The following is a 17,870-nucleotide window of genomic DNA, read 5'->3' as shown; positions in this document are numbered from 1 at the left end:
CACCCACACACCCACAGAGCCAGTGTGGTGTAGTGGTTAAGAGCGGTGGACTCGTAATCTGGTGAACCAGGTTCGCTTCCCCGCTCCTCCACATGCAGCTGCTGGGTGACCTTGGGCTAGTCACACTTCTCTGAAGTCTCTCAGCCTCACTCACCTCACAGAGTGTTTTTTGTGGGGGAGGAAGGGAAAGGAGATTGTTGGCCATTTTGAGATGCCTTAGGGTAGTGATAAAGCAGGATATCAAATCCAAACCTTTCTTCTTCTATCCCCTTTTCCATTTTGGTTTTCTTCCTTATCTGCTCCTCCACGTGACAAGAGAGTCCTATCTATCACACCAAGGCCACCACACTGACCAGCAAACGAACAGAAACAAGCCTGCAAGCACCATAGCTGCAGTGAATCCCCTTCGTTCCACTTCCAAAGAGCTGTCCACGCGAAGCATTTTGCATTGCATTTGATTTTTTCAAAGCAAAACATTGGCGAGGCTGATGTTGGTCCTTGCTGAGATCTGTTTGTACTTCCTTGAATTGTTTTGGACCTTGACTCAGTTGCGCATTTCTCTGTGTGGGTTTTCCCCCCACTGAGAACCACTTGCACACAGAAGAAGAAGAAAAATAAGCTCTGTCCTATCTGGTTAACATTCCTGGTTCACTTCCCCTTTCACTTTGCTATGTTACTCTTTTTTCGAACAATTGACCTTTAGGTAAGACCTGTCACTTTTCTTTTCCTCCCCTCCATGCAAGTATTAAAGAGGCCTGTCACCAATGAGGAGCTTCTGACCCCTGGGGCACCGTACATCAAGAAAACGCTGACGGTAAGCTTGTTAGCCGGTCATCAGAATGTTACATTGGGATTATTGCTAAATCCTCCTTGTTACAGTACAGAGCCCTTTAACTGGGCAAGCCTAAAGTTGCACGATGTGTTAGCATCTCTCCCACAAAATAGTCCAAGTCCCAAGGCGAAGTACCCTTAAATGATGCAACACAGCAATCCTGGTGTGTTCAAGTTGGAACTGGAGTGTGTGTGTTTGTGTGTGTGTGTGTAGAAATCTTACACATCTAATTTGCCTCTGGGCTTTAATTATAACTTCCATGAATGAATGAATCTTTATTTGCATCAGCTGTCAACCATAATAAAACAACAATATGATATACAAAAATTAAAAAAATAAAAATTCAATTCCATAAAATACATTTTAGGGTTTTGAATCAATAGTCATAGAGTGGATCTTACTCTAATTGCCCCAGCTAAAATCCCTGCAAGCTTTGCTGTCACCTGCTCATCTGCCAAGAGAAAGGACACTGGCAGTGGCTGGGCGACCCATAATGGACAATAAAAGAGGAGTGATAACATCATTCCTCAAGTCTTTATCAAGAGTGCAGGCCAGAAGGGTATGTGCCACCGATTCGGTACTGCTATCTCCACAGGGACATAAGCGTTTTTCATGTGGAATCTGTTGGAATCATCCCTCAAGTACAGCGAAGGGCAATACATTCAATCTTGCAAGAGTAAAAGCACGTCTGTATTTTGGAATTGCTCGGTTATGCAGATAGGGTGCCAGAGAGACGAAATGGGTAGGTGGAAAATAGTCATACCATGGGGAAAATTTCCTTATCGTGGCCAAGTTGTTCTTATAGCTTCCACTGTTTTATTGTTTCCCCATTTTTGTTAGGGTTGGCGTATTTCAAAAAGTGAAAATCTGGCCACAATAGTGGTTGAGCTTTTGGGGGCAAAACGAAAATGAAGATTTTTGCCAATTGTTTAGGAAAATAGCCCCCCCCCCAAAAAAAAAACCCCACAACACTTCTCATTTGGGCTGCTATATGCCCGGATTTCCCCAGACATTTTAGCCGCTTTTCAAAAATTTCGCCTGGATGCCATTTTCGACAGACGAATCCCGGCCACGTCCAGGAATTTTCAGATGTATGGCGGTCCTACTTAATGTGCCTTTCTGGGTTGGGTTTTGCCGTATTTTCCTGCAGGTCAGAAGAAGGTGCTATGAAGTATAGCAGCTGATAGCTCTTTTAAAAGCAAGGAGTCTGATGTAGGAAGAGAATGTGCAGTTTGGGGGATATGATGTGGGAAGGGTGCATCCGTCCACTGCAAAAAGAAGCCACTGTTTTGACTCCTTGCAGCTGCATTCATTGGATTAAGCAGCATCAGAGTTTCCTTGCGTCACTCTGCAAAGGCGGCGAGATGGAGAGTGGAAAGGTCATGGGGCAGGTCATGTGAAGCTGCCATAGACATTGGGCCCATGTTTGTGTAATCTGCTCAGTAGCAGATCTCCAGAGTCTTTCCCATCACCTCTGCTCCCTCATCTTTAGATGCCAGAGTTTGGACCCGGGACCTTTTGCAGGCAAAACGTGCGCTCTGTCACTGAGCCATCAGAATGTGGTCTTTGATTTTTTTTAATTTTCAAACTGGCTAGGAAGGACATTCTATTCTCTTCCTGGCGTGCCAAGTCTCCCCTTCTGAACTTGCCCTGTCCTTCAACTCCCCAAGTCTTGTGGGTACATCTTTTTGTAGTTTTCATGGTTAGTTTCCTCTCCTTCCTGTACCACCTGTTTGTTGTTGTTTCATTTGCTTGTTTCAGTCAGGCGAAGCCCTTTGAGAGATGGCCTTTTTCTCCCCCTCCCCTCCAATATGCTTCTAATTTGAGCTTCTGTCCTTGGACACATGTGTGCAAAGTCGGAGGAATTCAGAAACCAGTTTAATGGGACGTTGACTTCTGCCACATCAGTCTAAAATGACTAATTTAGTCTCTGTGTTCACTCAAGAGCAAGAACCAGGCAGTCTTGCCCATCTTTTTATTTTTAATGCAATTGACCATTTCGATTCACTTGTTTTGGGACGCGGGTGGCGCTGTGGGTTAAACCACAGAGCCTAGGACTTGCCGATCAGAAGGTCGGCAGTTCGAATCCCTGTGACAGGGTGAGCTCCTGTTGCTCGGTCCCTGCTCCTGCCAACCTAGCAGTTCAAAAGCACTTCAAAGTGCAAGTAGATAAATAGGTACCACTCTAGCGGTAAGGTAAATGGTGTTTCCGTGCGCTACTCTAGTTCACCAATTCCTGCATTGCAGGGGCTTAGTCATGCTGGCCACATGACCCGGGAACCTGTACGCCGGCTCCCTCGGCCAATAAAGCGAGATGAGTGCTGCAACCCCAGAGTAGGCCATGACTGGACCTAATGGTCAGGGGTCCCTTTACCTTTTATTCACTTGTTTGAATCCATTATACATACAACTTTAATTTCAACTTAACCAACTTGGTGCATAGATCTGGACCTGCTGCATTCATTTGTGTTTTCCCTGACGGGTCCTGTGTTACAGATCTGTAAGGGGTAGCAGGACTCTTCCAAATATTTTGACCATATTTATTCAGAAACCAGAAGTCATAGAATCATAGGCTCATAGAATCATAGAATCATAGAGTTGGAAGAGACCACAAGGGCCATCGAGTCCAACCCCCTGCCAAGCAGGAAACATCATCAGAGCACTCCTGACATATGGTTGTCAAGCCTCTGCTTAAAGACCTCCAAAGTAGGAGACTCCACCACACTCCTTGGCAGCAAATTCCACTGTCGAACAGCTCTTACTGTCAGGAAGCTCTTCCTAAGGTGGAATCTTCTTTCTTGTAGTTTGAATCCATTTCTCCGTGTCCACTTCTCTGGAGCAGCAGAAAACAACCTTTCTCCCTCCTCTATGTGACATCCTTTTATATATTTGAACATGGCTATCATATCACCCCTTAACCTCCTCTTCTCCAGGCTAAACATGCCCAGCTCCCTTAGCCGTTCCTCATAAGGCATCATTTCCAGGCCTTTGACCATTTTGGTTGCCCTCCTCTGGACACGTTCCAGTTTGTCAGTGTCCTTCTTGAACTGTGGTGCCCAGAACTGGACATAGTACTCCACACATCAGGAGGTGTGAGATGGGGGCTTGTTGACTTGGTGTCCCCTGCTGCCTCTTTCCCACCAAACTGCCTAATGGTGGAGTTTTAGCCTTGTAAAAGGAAAAGGAAGAAGACTGTCACCTTTGCTTTTGCCCAAGGCTGAGCATTTTTACAACACTGGGGTGTAAAAAAAAGAAGAACAATTGCAAATGCTGTCCCTCTTTCTTTGCAGATTGTGGGCGACGCAGTTGGCTGGGGATTTGTGGTCCGTGGAGGTCAGCCATGCCACATCCAGGCTGTGGATCCAGGAGGACCGGCTGCAGCTGCTGGCATGAAGGTACCAGTCTTATCTAGTCAACCAGATCTCTACATCAGCCTGGGTAGCTCAGTTTTAGAGTGTGGTGCTGTAACACCAAGGTTGCAGGTTTGATCCCCATACGGGACAGCTGCATTTTCCTGCATTGCAGGGGCTTGGATGAGATGTTTCTCAGGGTCCCTTCCCACTCAACAATTCTATAGGACTCTATAGGAAGCCCCTCAGCAGGACCTGAATGCCTCGTTGTGCTCCCCAGAAGCCAGTCTTCAGGACATGCAGCCGTCAACCCCACAACCTCCCATGCATTTGGCTGAAAGCTCTTCTGAGAACTTTTGGACCAGCACTAGTCAGAATGGAGACTGAAAGCTTGCCTATATTTGATATACTTTGGCTGTTGTGCAAAGCTGGGTGGAAGGAGCCTCGTTGCAGCACCTGGAAGCTGATGGATGAGTTGTCGGCTGATTGCGGGAAAAGGAGCTGAGTGAATTTGACAAGCAAATCCTCTCTGTCTACTCGAGCACGAAAGGCGATGGGTGCCACCTGAGAGCACTGAACCAAAAATAAATGGGTTTTGAGCTCCTCCTTAAGGATCAGCTCTTTGGAATGAGAGGAGCTGTTGGCTCTGCTGCTTAGAAGCTTTATTATTATTATTATTTTATTTGGAGAAAGGAGGGAGAAGCAAGGGAGTGGCTTATACAAATGCAAACTTTGTCTTGTGGGTGTTTTTTTAACTACAGTTTAAAAACTGGTTAAGTACTTAATTCGTTCTGGAGGTCCATTCTTAACCTGAAACTGTTCTTAACCTGAAGCACCATTTTAGCTAATGGGACCTCCTCCTGCTGCCGCGCTGCCGGAGCACACTTTCTGTTCTCATCCTGAAGCAAAGTTCTTAACCCGAGGTACTATTTTAGTTTTTTAAAAGACTGCTTCTATCAGGTTAGGTATGTGTATAAGACTTTGCTTGTGCAAGACTTTCCGAATTTTCATTGAATTTCACTTCTGACAGAATTTGGTGGCTTCTCCGGAGAAGTATGATATATCCCTGAGAAATCTCCCTGCTTTTTATGAAATGATGATGATTATAATTCTTCTTCTTCTATTATTATTATTATTATTATTATTATTATTATTATTATTATTATTATTACCCCACCCACCTGGCTTTTCACAGCTCTGGACACTCCCGCAGGTGCTCCACATGATTGAGATTCCCTAAGAAAAATGTAGTGTAACTTCTCCTTTCCCCTCCCTTTAGGTCTGCCAGTTTGTCTATTCTGTGAACGGGATGTATGTCTTACATCTGGACTATCAGACCATTAGCAGCCTCATCATGACCGGACCTCGAACTCTTGTGCTGGAGATTATGGAAGCCACTGAATGAGTGAAAAGGCCACACGTTGACTTCCTTTCCCGCAAACCCGCAACTCCTTGCCAGAGGCCACCAACCGTATTTCACGAGCTGTGGATGAGACGATCAATCTAAGTGAATCCTCTAAACCCAGAAGGGGCTCAGTGTTTCCGCTTATGCCTACTGACTAATAAGGAGGTGGAACATATCCTGAAGATGCCAAGGCGGGGTTTTTCTTTTTTGTTTTTGAAGAGCTGGGTCTTGAGTCTCTTCCCATGGAGCTGAGTCTCTTCCCATGGAGAAAAGGAGAGTTAAGATCCTTTTTTAAAAGAGTAATACCCAAAAGCATCCAAACAGCTTCTTAACGCCATAAGAATGTTGCCAAAGCTCAGCACCGTCCTCCTCTTTCTCATAGTGCCTCTGCCTACCTAACTTGTTCACTAGAACAGAGAATAATAATAATAATAATAATAATAATAATAATAATAATAATAATAATAATAATTTATTTATACCCTACCCATCTGGCTGGGTTTCCCCAACCACTCTGGGCAGCTCCCAACAGAATATCAATAATAATTTAAAAAAGCAATCAAACATTAAAAACTTCCCTAAACAGGGCTGCCTTCAGATGTCTTTTAAAACTCAGATAGTTGTTTATTTCCTTGACATATGGTGGGAGGGCGTTCCACAGGGCGGGTGCCACTACCGAGAAGGCCCTCTGTCTGGTTCCCTGTAACCTCACTTCTCGCAATGAGGGAACCCCCAGAAGGCCCTTGGCGCTGGACCTCAGTGTCTGGGCTGAATGATGGGGGTGGAGATGCTCCTTCAGGTATACTGGACCGAGGCCGTTTAGGGCTTTCAAGGTCAGCACCAACACTTTGAATTGTGCTCGGAAACATACTGGGAGCCAATGTAGGTCTTTCAGGACCAGTGTTATATGGTCTCAGCGGCCGCTCCCAGTCACCAACCTAGCTGCCAAATTCTGGATTAGTTGCAGTTGACATGTCCTTGTGCGACTTCATCCAAAATGATTCTTTTTCAAGCTGTGCTTATCATGTGTGCAGGCAAAACAGAAGTGACGCACTGGGTCCTCCTGGACAGAACCCTGCAGGTAGCACTGGCAACAAAACATTGCTGTGCAAAATGGTTCTGCTCATTGTGCTTGCCAGTCCACCCAGCCATGCCCTCCTGCAGGTTACTCCATTCCCTTCTCCTCAGTTTCCCATAGACTAGGATAGCTCAGTCGGTAGAGCATGAGACTTGGTCTCAGGGATGTGAGTTTGAGCTCCACATTGGGTGGAAGATTCCTGCATTGCCCTAGATGATCTTTGTGGTCAGGTCCAGTGCTACAATTCAATTTCCCCCAACAGTCATTCAGCATTCTGCAGTCCTGAACATGCATAGCCCTTATTGGGCTGTGTATTGACTGTTCAGGGTGATTCCCACCCACCCAAACTCTGGAGTTTCTTGCCAGTGTGGTGTAGTGGTTAAGAGCGATAGACTTGTAATCTGGGGAACCAGGTTCGCATCTCCGCTCCTCCACATGCAGCTGCTGGGTGACCTTGGGCTAGTCACACTTCTCTGAAGTCTCTCAGCCCCACTCACCTCACAGAGTGTTTGTTGTGGGAAAGGAGATGGTTAGCCACTTTGAGACTCCTTTGGGTAGTGATAAAGCGGGATATCAAATCCAAACTCCTCCTCCTCCTCTTCTTCTTCTCTTGTTTCTTTGCGGCCTTCTGCTTAACTGCAAGTGCTGTTGGCACAGACCGGTTGAGTTTGCTGTTGGAGAGAGCAATAACACTTTGCACCCATGCTTCAGGGAAAGAGCAGCCAACATGGTACCCTACAGATATTGCTGGAGCACAACTCCTATCATCTCTGGCCGTCGACCATGCTGGCTGGAGCTGATGGGAGTTGGAGTCTATCAACATCTGGAGGGCCTCGGAACGCTCACACTTGGCTGTAGGCTGCCATATTGACTCCAATTCTTTTAAGTGATACTCTGAGAATTTGGAATCTCTCAGATCTGTGGTGCATCAGAGGCCTTGCAGTATGCGCAGAATTCATTCTGGCTTCCATGGTCTACTCTGAACTGTTGGCTGAGTTGGATGCATCTAATAGAGGTTACCGCCCACACACTTCCGCTGCGCTTTTCTGCATGTGTGGTGGCACCTCGGTAAACCCACTTCTTACTGTTTGTAGCAGAGTTTTCCCCGGAGGCAGAAGACAAGAAGAGGGGTCATACTCAAATTCACAGTCAAGAGCTTCTTTATTGCTTGACTGGTTGCACAAGCATTTCTGTTACTATTACATACAAGCTATTTACATTCCTTCTTTATCTCTCCAGCATGGTATAATCTCAGTCCAGTAATTAACAATCCTGACACAGCAAAACTCACATTACCAGCAGCACACATTGTCTTACTTCCAACCTTGTTGTCAGTGTGCGTGCTGAGTGTGTGTGTGTGTGTGTGTGTGTGTGTGTGCTTTCCTCATGCAGAAATTTCAGCCTGCAACTTCCTTCATTTGCACCTCCAGCTGACACCAATCAAGCCTAGCGTGCCTCTCCTACACACTAAAGAAAATTCTGGAACCCTCTTTAAAGCTTCCAGGAACTTTTATATGTTTCTTAAAGAATGTTTTCCTAACAGCATCCATCCTGCCTGCCTCCGAAACATTTTTACAATACTGCTGATATAAAGGCATGTTCCCTATAAGAATCACCTGACTGTCTTTTCTCCATATATAAAGCTGACAGTGGCTTCTTCGGCATTCCAAGAAAACATGAATTCTAGGGTGCTCTGCACACTTAATAAAGGTTTTCCCCTTCTTCCGCAGAAAAAAAACACAGAGGTCTTACTCATTGGTTGTGTGGTGGTGTGTGTGATCAAAACACTCTGCTTCTTGGGCTTGCCAATCGGAAAGTCGGCAGTTCGAATCCGCACGACAGGGTGAACTTCTGTTGCTCTGCCCCAGCTTCTGCCAACCTAGCAGTCTGAAAGCATAGTTTCCCCCGGAGGCAGAAGACAAGAAGAGGGGTCATACTCAAATTCACAGTCAAGAGCTTCTTTATTGCTTGACTGGTTGCACAAGCATTTCTGTTACTATTACATACAAGCTATTTACATTCCTTCTTTATCTCTCCAGCACGGTATAATCTCAGTCCAGTAATTAACAATCCTGACACAGCAAAACTCTAGGGTGCAGTACATGTGAAAAGGGTCTAGGAGTCTTGGTTGACCACAAACTTGACATGAACCAACAGTGTGACGTGGCAGCTAGAGGCTTGACAACCATATGTCAGGAGTGCTCTGATGGTGTTTCCTGCTTGGCAGGGGGTTGGACTCGATGGCCCTTGTGGTCTCTTCCAACTCTATGATTCTATGATTCTAAGTTCCGTTATGCAAGCGGAAGTCTATTTCACAGTAGAAAAAAACATTTGCAATGCAATAATTGCCTAAAATGCATGATCTAAAACATAGTGAAAAGTATGTTTTGGGTTGTTGTTTTTGAAAATCTTATTTAGAGGCTAAGTGTTCTTCCACCTGTGCCACTTTAGTGCAATAGCGCTGATGGGGAAAATGAACGTTCTGCTTGTAAGATTGTTTGCCCCTGGAGTTGTGAGCGACTGGGATTAAACAAGGTGCAGACACGACTGCACACTAGTTCAGCCGTATCAAAGAGAGAAGCCTTTCAATGATGTAGTAAAACGACGCCTGTTTTTTATGGGGGAGATATCAAATCTATTGATGTGCAGTTAGTTCCTCTCCAGGATTCGGTTCTGTGTGTTTCATGCCCGAACATCAGTTTATCCCCAGACCATCACAGCTCAGGGGAGAGATTAAGAACGTAAACACTGCAATCTGATATTTCCCTGGAGCATGTGTGATCTCAATGCAACTTGGCATGGAGGTTTACAATCCAGCTCCTCGACTGAGGTTTGAAACCACCTCAACCCATAATTGCTTTTAAAGGGTTTTGTGAAGAAGAAAACTATATTTTTTGCTGAGGTGTCTCAAAAATTCTACTTTGCTCATTTTCATTTATTTATTCATTTTTGGTTAATTCTCTAAGCGCTGTGTGTTCTCCCTGGGGGGGGGGTGTTTTGTTTTTTAAAAAAACTAAATGTCAATCAGGGCAATGGTGATTTTCCTCACACTTCGTTAGAGGGAATATCATAGAATCATAGAGTTGGAAGAGACCACAAGGGCCATCGAGTCCAACCCCCTGCCAAGCAGGAAACACCATCAGAGCACTCCTGACATATGGTTGCCAAGCCTCTGCTTAAAGACCTCCAAAGAAGGAGACGCCACCACACTCCTTGGCAGCAAATTCCACTGTCAAACAGCTCTTACTGTCAGGAAGTTCTTCCTAATGTTTAGGTGGAATCTTCTTTCTTGTAGTTTGGATCCATTGCTCCGTGTCCGCTTCTCTGGAGCAGCAGAAAACAACCTTTCTCCCTCCTCTATGTGACATCCATTTATATATTTGAACATGGCTATCATATCACCCCTTAACCTCCTCTTCTCCAGGCTAAACATGCCCAGCTCCCTTAGCCGTTCCTCATAAGGCATCGTTTCCAGGCCTTTGACCATTTTGGTTGCCCTCCTCTGGACACGTTCCAGTTTGTCAGTGTCCTTCTTGAACTGTGGTGCCCAGAACTGGACACAGTACTCCAGGTGAGGTCTGACCAGAGCAGAATACAGTGGCGCTATTACTTCCCTTGATCTAGATGCTATACTCCTATTGATGCAGCCCAGAATTGCATTGGCTTTTTTAGCTGCCGCGTCACTTTGTACAGTTTAACTTTGTACAGTTGCCGCGTCACTTTGTACACTTTGTATAACTTTGTACAGTTGGTTCTGGAGTCATGGTAGCACCATGGGCTGATCCACATTTACCAGCTGGGCCCTGGTATAGCTCAGTCGGTACAGCACAAGGTTCTTCATCACTGGAATGTGGGTTCAAGCCCCACATTGGGCAAAAGATTCCTGCATTGCAGAGTGTTCGACTAGATGACCCTCCTGGTCCCTTCCAACTGCACAATCTTCTACGACTTTTTTGCCCTGCTCTTTCTGAGCGCCACAACCGCAGAGTCGGTCACGACTGGACCTAATGGTCAGGGGTCCCTTTATCTTTTCCAGGCACCATGGGTGGCGCTGTGGGTTAAGCCACAGAGCCTAGGACTTGCCGATCAGAAGGTCGGCGGTTCAAATCCCCGCGACGGACTGAGCTCCCGTTGTTTGGTCCCAGCTCCTGCCCACCTAGCAGTTTCAAAGCACGTCAAAGTGCAAGTAGATAAATAGGTACCGCTCTGGCGGGAAGGTAAACGGCGTTCCGTGTGCTGCTCTGGTTCACCAGAAGCGGCTTAGTCATGCTGGCCACATGACCCGGAAGCTGTACACCGGCTCCCTCGGCCAATAAAGCGAGATGATTGCCGCAACCCCAGAATCAGTCACGACTGGACCTAATGGTCAGGGGTCCCTTTACCTTTACCTTTTCCAGGCACAGGTCCAAGCATTTGGTTTTTTTGCTACAGAGCTTTCCCCATGAAAACCTACTCTTCAGCACTCGATCGGAGCAAACGTGAATTCAGGTTTTCCTGAATTGTTTGCTCTGACTGAGCTTTAAAGAGCAGGTTTCTGTGGGGAAAATCCCAGAACAGAAGAAAGCTCGGACACAGAGCTTTAAAGAGCAGACCACTGCTAAGAAAGAGCATGGTGTGGAAAAGCCCTAACAGAAGAGTTTGGGATTTTAGGCCCTCTAGGTTAAAAAAATAATAATCTATGTGATGCACATTAGATTAGTTTTCATTTTCCTCCATTCTCTCTCTTTCTCTCTCCCCCCCCCCAAGCTTCTTCCTCATGTCTTGCTCCTCAATGCCTCACTGTGCCCAGATTCCCCACTGCCTCTAGGCAGGATTGCCTGCCACACCCCGATGAATAGTAAATTCTACCCGACACCATCGGCTCAGAGCCTGTGACCCTTGCCTGCCTCTCAGAGTTCGAGGCCTGCTGAATTTTCATGAAGGGCCTTTTCAGGAACTTGAAAGGAGCGCTTGTTAAAAATTCATGCCCGAAGATCTTCTGCTGGGTAATGATCGAGCGTCATTTCCCGTTTTGAGCAGATGTTATAATAGCTGCACTAAGCAAAAGCGCTTGCGGTGGAGGCAAGCGGTTTTGGGGGGGGGAATGCTTAATGGCTCCTGGGAGGGAAATGTTAGTGCCTGGCCTGGCTTGACTTGCGATTCCCAAGAAACAAGGCAGCTTGAAGATGGACATAATTTAACAAGTGAAACCGCAGCTGGTCCCTTGGGCAGAGAGCAAGCCCATCTTGTTCCCAGTTTCACCATGATAGTGTGCCGGTCCCGTGGGCTAAACGAGAGGCGTGGTCCGAGTCCAGTCCGAGGTCGAAGGTGCAGTATGGAGGCAGTCCATAAAAGTTGAAGCTGGATGCAGGTCAGGTAGTCGGGTGAGGTCAGCAGGACAGGGTTCAGGCAGAAACTGACAACCAACGAAGTTGTTCCCGCAACTTGGGACTGAGGCTGCCTGGTTTTTATCTGCCCCCAGGCACAGGGTGGCCCCGATGCTCAGGTGACTCACCTCTCCTGGCCTGGAGGCGAGCACTCCTCCTGTGGGAACTTAGTTCCCTCCACCTCTCTGCCCTGAGCCTCTGTAGCTCAGGAGAGGCTGGAGGGTTACCGGACCCAGAGGCAAACTCAGCTTCCTCTGATGGGGCTGAGAGTGGAGCACCTGCAGGCAATGGGTCCTCCATCACCTCAGGAGCCAGAGCAGACTCAGCTGGAGCCTGCACCTGAGGACCCAGCACAGGTGAGGACCCTTCAGGCTCATGCCTCAGCCCCGGCTCAGCGGGTTCTGGAGGTGGGGAATTCCTTGCAGGCTGGGATCCCTCAGGTTCAGCATCCGAATCCGAATCCCAGCCCATCACAGATAGACTTGGCACGCCAGCCAATTGGATCTGGGTCCCAACATCAGTCTCATACCTCTGCCAAGCTTTGGAAAGCCTTCCTGCCTTTTGGTTTTTCAAAGATCCCATGTAATAGAACCATTCATATTTCCCATGTTTGCCCTCCACGGATAGAAACTGGATTTCTAAACAGTACAAAACGATTTGGAGTGCTGATGGTTCTTGTTGACAGCACTGGCACTAGCCAAGTGGCACTGTGCAAAGCCAGCTTCTGCCTTAAGCTTTGCACAACTGTTACCCACTTTCACCCTTGTTCTATAGATTCTGTGACAAATGCATTAATTTTAAGAAATTAATTGCCTTGTAAGACCTTGAAGGAACAGGTGAAAATACCCAACCCATTGCTTCTGTGGTGGCGCTGGACCCCAGTGAGGCTTTCTCATTTAATTAGGACCCCCAAGCTGCTAGCATGGATGTGAGGAAAAGGGGGAACCCTTATTCACATGTGGTGGAGATGCACCAGAGTTAACCAATTCTGGGTTTGGATGCTTGAATTAGTCTCTGGTATAAGCAGCCGGCTTTTGGTCCCAGACGCCACGTTGGCATTGCTCTTTGACTGAAGATGAACAGAACTTTTTGGTGCACAATGAAGAACTAGTGTTGCTATTGTTGTCAGTTGCTCAGATGAAGGTGGCCAGACAGTGGAAGGCAATGCAAGGGCCGACAAAATAAAGGTGGGAAGTAGCTTTCAGAACATTTGGTTCATCATAGTACAGTAATAAGAGATGTCGCTAAACCTGGCACTGTATGGCTGTTGTTCTTCATCAACTTTCTTTACAGAAATCACCCCCTTTCAACCCCAAAGTGACCCACACCCTGCTTGGGAGAGGATACATCTTGGCAGCTGCTTACAGTGCTATAGAAATTAATAAATATAGGAATTTTGAATATTTGGGTTGTGAAGGGAAAATACAAGCTGCAGAGGAATTTCTGGGCTAACCTATGCAATAATAATAATAATAATAATAATAATAATAATAATAATAATAATAATAATTTATTTGTACCCCGCCCATCTGGCTGGGTTTCCCCAGCCACTCTGGGTGGCTTCCACAAACACCAAAAATACACTAAGATTGGTCCTAAGTAAAGGTAAAGGGACCCCTGACCATTAGGTCCAGTCGTGGCCAACTCTGGCGTTGCGGCGCTCATCTCGCTTTATTGGCCGATGGAGCCGGCGTACAGCTTCCAGGTCATGTGGCCAGCATGACTAAGTCGCTTCTGGCAAACCAGAGCAGCGCACGGAAACGCCGTTTACCTTCCCGCCGCAGCAGTACCTATTTATCTACTTGCACTTTGATATGCTTCCGAATTGCTAGGTTGGCAGGAGCCGGGACCGAGCAACGGGAGCTCACCCCATCATGGAGATTCGAACCGCCAACCTTCTGATCGGCAAGTCCTGGGCTCAGTGGTTTAACCCACAGCGCCACCCCCGTCTGCATTCCACAGGATTGCGTCCATTCTTAAAAGATGGCAAACAGCTTCTTTCCACGAGGAAGTGTGGTGATATCTGCTGTAGGTGCCTTTCCCCCCATTGATGGGGAAAGTGATGTAGGGGGGAAGATGCCCATGCTGTTTTCTGTCCCTTTTCCTTATCTTTGTTTTTGGCCATTTTGTTTTATGTCACACATGCCATGGCAGCCGTTTTGTGGAGGGCATCCATCAGATGCAGATTTAAGAGAGCACAACTGGATCGGTTCCACTGGGTGCAGAGCCTTGGGGGTGTCACAACTATGATGTCAAATAGAAGGCGAGAGACCAGGGGTACCATTTTTGTTGTGTCACGCAGGACACGGCTGAAATTTGAGACCCTGAGGTCTACCACTGCACCCGTGACATTTTCTCAAAATCCAGATACTCCGGAGAGCTGCTGTTGGTCAGAGTCAATAGAACTGACCAATGACCTGACCCCATAAGGTCCTGTTGGGAACTTTGTTAGCAATAGGTGTTATTCTTAGCCAGCTGTGCCCTCTGACATCCAATCTGTGGATTCACATCACTCTTCCTGACCCCTCTCCACCCTTCGCCATCACGACATATTTCTCAACATGAATGGCAAGCCAAACTGGTTTGCAAGAGCCTGTTCCTTTAATGTGAAATAACCACCTAATTAACTTCAATTGCCTAATTAACTTCAATTGGAGAAACTGCTTCGAGGAATAGAGGATGCTTCAACGCAGAATGAAGTTGGCCAGAATAAGATCATTTTGATCAGTCTGGAGTAGACATACATCCGTCTCGCACTCAAGCACCAACAAGTCCCGAGTGGATTGCTTTGAACATCTTAGAACAAAAAAAGTTGCTACGGTTCATAGTCATCACTTTTCTTGGCAGAGAGTTGTATCGGTCTCCCGGTGTGGGAAATGTGACGTGCAGAACTTGTTATAAAATATACAGAACCAAGGCAGGATAGTGCGCACCCTGGAAATTATCTCTTTCAGCGTCTGCTTTCTGGAAGAAGGTACAGGGTTACAAAGACTAGGACTAGCCGTTTCCCCAGCCACTCTGGGCGGCTTCCACAAACACCAAAAATACACTAAGATTGGTCCTAAGTAAAGGTAAAGGGACCCCTGACCATTAGGTCCAGTCGTGGCCAACTCTGGCGTTGCGGCGCTCATCTCGCTTTATTGGCCGATGGAGCCGGCGTACAGCTTCCAGGTCAAGTGGCCAGCAGGACTAAGCCACTTCTGGTGAACCAGAGCAGCACAGAGAAACGCTGTTTACCTTCCCGCTGGAGCAGTACATATTTATCTACTTGCACTTTGACATGCTTTCGAACTGCTAGGTTGGCAGGAGCAGGGACCGAGCAACGGGAGCTCACCCCGTCACAGGGATTCAAACCGGCAACCTTCTGATCGGCAAGCCCTAGGCTCTGTGGTTTAACCCACAGTGCTACCCGCATCCCACAGAGTAGTTGCTTTGGAAGACGATAATCAGGCATCCAAACAACATGGCCAGTTCAATGAAGTTGATGTTGAAGAATCATTGCTTTGACACTGGTGATCTTTGCTTCTTACAGTACACTGGTATTAGTTTACCTGTCTTCCCAAGTGATGTGTAAATTTTTCGGAGACACCGTTGATGGAATCTTTCGAGGCGCTGGAGATGGTGTTTATAAGTGGTCCATGTTTCACAAGCATGCAGTAAGGTTGGTAGTACAATAGCTTTCTAAACAAACATTTTGGTTTCCCTGCAAATGTTCCGGTCCTCAAACACTCTGCACTTCAATTGGGAGAAAGCCGCACTCGCAGAGCTCAGGCGATGCTGGATTTCGGTATGAATGTTGTGGAAAGGCCCTTGTGGAAAGGTAACTGTCCAGGTAGCAGGCATGATGCTTGGAGAAGTGATCTATAGCAGTGACCAGAGGAGGAATGACTACTGGGAGGTGCGCAAAGAGAAGAAACGCTGTGGTGCATCTGCATCAGCACAACCGGGCGCCTTCATTTGTCCCACCTGCAACAAAACATGTCTCTCCCTTATTAGACTTTACAGCCACAGCAGGCACTGTAACTCTCCAACGGGTTGACTTCATCCCCCAAGGTGCACTCTTCCATTGTCTCCCAAGAGAGATGGGTACCAGCAACAACTCCAAAAGGAGGACAGCCCCAGTCCATCAGATAATGCTTCCTAATAGACCTCCTCCATGATTTTCATCCCATTTCCTTCAGTGCAGAGAGCTTAAGAAGAGCCTACTGGATCAAGCCAATGGTACGCCGAGTCCAGCATCCTGTTCTCTCAGTGGCAGAGGTTGCCAGTGCAGGGCTCAAGGCTGGCAGTGTACTCACCAGAACCTCTTATGGTGCTCACACAATGTACAAGAGGCAGTTTGCTGTTCCTGCTCAGTTCCAATTCTCACTGTCTCGGCTGTTCCTACATTGAACATGCCCTTTCAGGATAAAGGACCCCTGGACGGTTAAGTCCCGTCAAAGGCGACTATGGGGTGTGATGCTCATCTTGCTTTCAGGCTGAGGGAGACAGCTTTCCGGGTCATGTGGCCAGCATGACTAGACCGCTTCTGGTGCAATGGAAAACCGTGACGGAAACCAGAGTGCACAGAAACGCCGTTTACCTTCCCACCGCAGTGGTACCTATTTATCTACTTGCACTGGTGTGCTTTTGAACTGCTAGGTTGGCAGGAGCTGGGACAGAGCAAGTCAGAGTATATTGTATTTAATTATGGGGTATCAGAGTTTCTAGGGGTTAACCTAGCTGGGGTAGCAGGCGTGTTGGTTTTTGAATGTCTGATGTAGATTTTTTCAATTTCGTTGTTCTGTATGGGACAATGACAATAAAGATTATCGCATCATATCGTATTGTTTTAGACAGCAAATGGGAGATGCTTTGAGCATGCTATCCTGGAAGCTGTTAACAGGAGCTGCTACAGAGAGCAGGAAAATTAGGAGGAATTTTGATCTCCATCTTCAAATATCTGAAGGGCTGTCACATGGAAGATGGACCAAGCTTGCTTTCTCCTGTTTCAGAGGGTAGGACCTGAACCAATGTCTGACATACACACCGGTTAGAAAGGAAACTGCTGTCTGCCAATAGATCTGAACCAATGGATTCAAGTTACAAGAAAGGAGATTCTGATGAAATATCAGGAAGAACTTTCTGACAGTGGAACAGACTCTCTAAAAAGGTGGTGGAATCTTCTTCCTTGGCTGTTTTTAAATGGAAGTTGGATGGTGATGATGATGATTTATTACATTTATCAAATTTCATCCAAAGATCACAGGTTGGCTCACAGCGAAAAGAACACCCGCCAAAAAAGACAAAAGTAAACCAATTATTCTCCTCCCACAAACAAATTAAAAAAGCCATAGATTGTTTAATGAGCCCAACACCTGGTTGAAGAGAAATGGTTTTTTGCCTGGTGCCTAAAGATATGTAATGAAGGTGCCAAGCAAGCCTCTCTGGGGAGAGCATTCCACACACAGGGAGCCACTGCAGAAAAGGCCCCGTTCTCGTGTTGCCTCACTTTGGACCTCTTGTGGATGAGATACACAAAGAAGAGCCTCCAATGGTGATCACAGAGTCCGGATCAGTTCATATGAGAAGTGGTCCTTGAGGTGTTGTGGCCCTGAGCCATTTAAAGTTTAAGGAACTAATCAGTAGCCAGTGTAGTCGGCCCAGGATCAGCGTCATATGCTCAGACCCGGGGCCGGATTTAGGTTTGATGAGGCCCATAGCTACTGAAGGCAACGGGGCCCTTTATATGTCCAGCTCTCCTTTGTCAACAACAAATTGTCACTGTTTTTGTGCTGAATATATGGACCTAATAGGCATCTAAAGCCATTTGCATATGTTGCCGTGCAACCAGTCCATG

General features: G+C 46.7%; 2 protein-coding genes across 2 annotated transcripts in view; both read left to right on the top strand.

Annotated features, from left to right (window-relative positions):
- The window catches only part of LOC308588220 (DEP domain-containing mTOR-interacting protein-like), a 35,238-nt gene extending 26,835 nt beyond the window's left edge, over nucleotides 1–8,403 (top strand). The window contains exons 5-7 of the mRNA XM_081196626.1: nucleotides 744–814; nucleotides 4,123–4,227; nucleotides 5,462–8,403. Coding sequence (XP_081052752.1) covers nucleotides 744–814; nucleotides 4,123–4,227; nucleotides 5,462–5,587 — 302 coding nt within the window. The 3' untranslated portion in view covers nucleotides 5,588–8,403. The remainder of the gene's footprint in view (nucleotides 1–743; nucleotides 815–4,122; nucleotides 4,228–5,461) is intronic.
- Nucleotides 8,404–11,873: 3,470 nt separating this feature from the next.
- The window catches only part of COL20A1 (collagen type XX alpha 1 chain), a 141,200-nt gene continuing 135,203 nt past the window's right edge, over nucleotides 11,874–17,870 (top strand). The window contains exon 1 of the mRNA XM_081195997.1: nucleotides 11,874–11,972. The gene's annotated coding sequence lies outside the window, so the exon portion shown is untranslated. The remainder of the gene's footprint in view (nucleotides 11,973–17,870) is intronic.

Source organism: Podarcis bocagei (assembly GCF_964188305.1).
Source record: "Podarcis bocagei genome assembly, chromosome: 5".
Classification (NCBI taxonomy): domain Eukaryota; kingdom Metazoa; phylum Chordata; class Lepidosauria; order Squamata; family Lacertidae; genus Podarcis; species Podarcis bocagei.
This window is presented reverse-complemented; position numbering and strand designations above follow the sequence as displayed.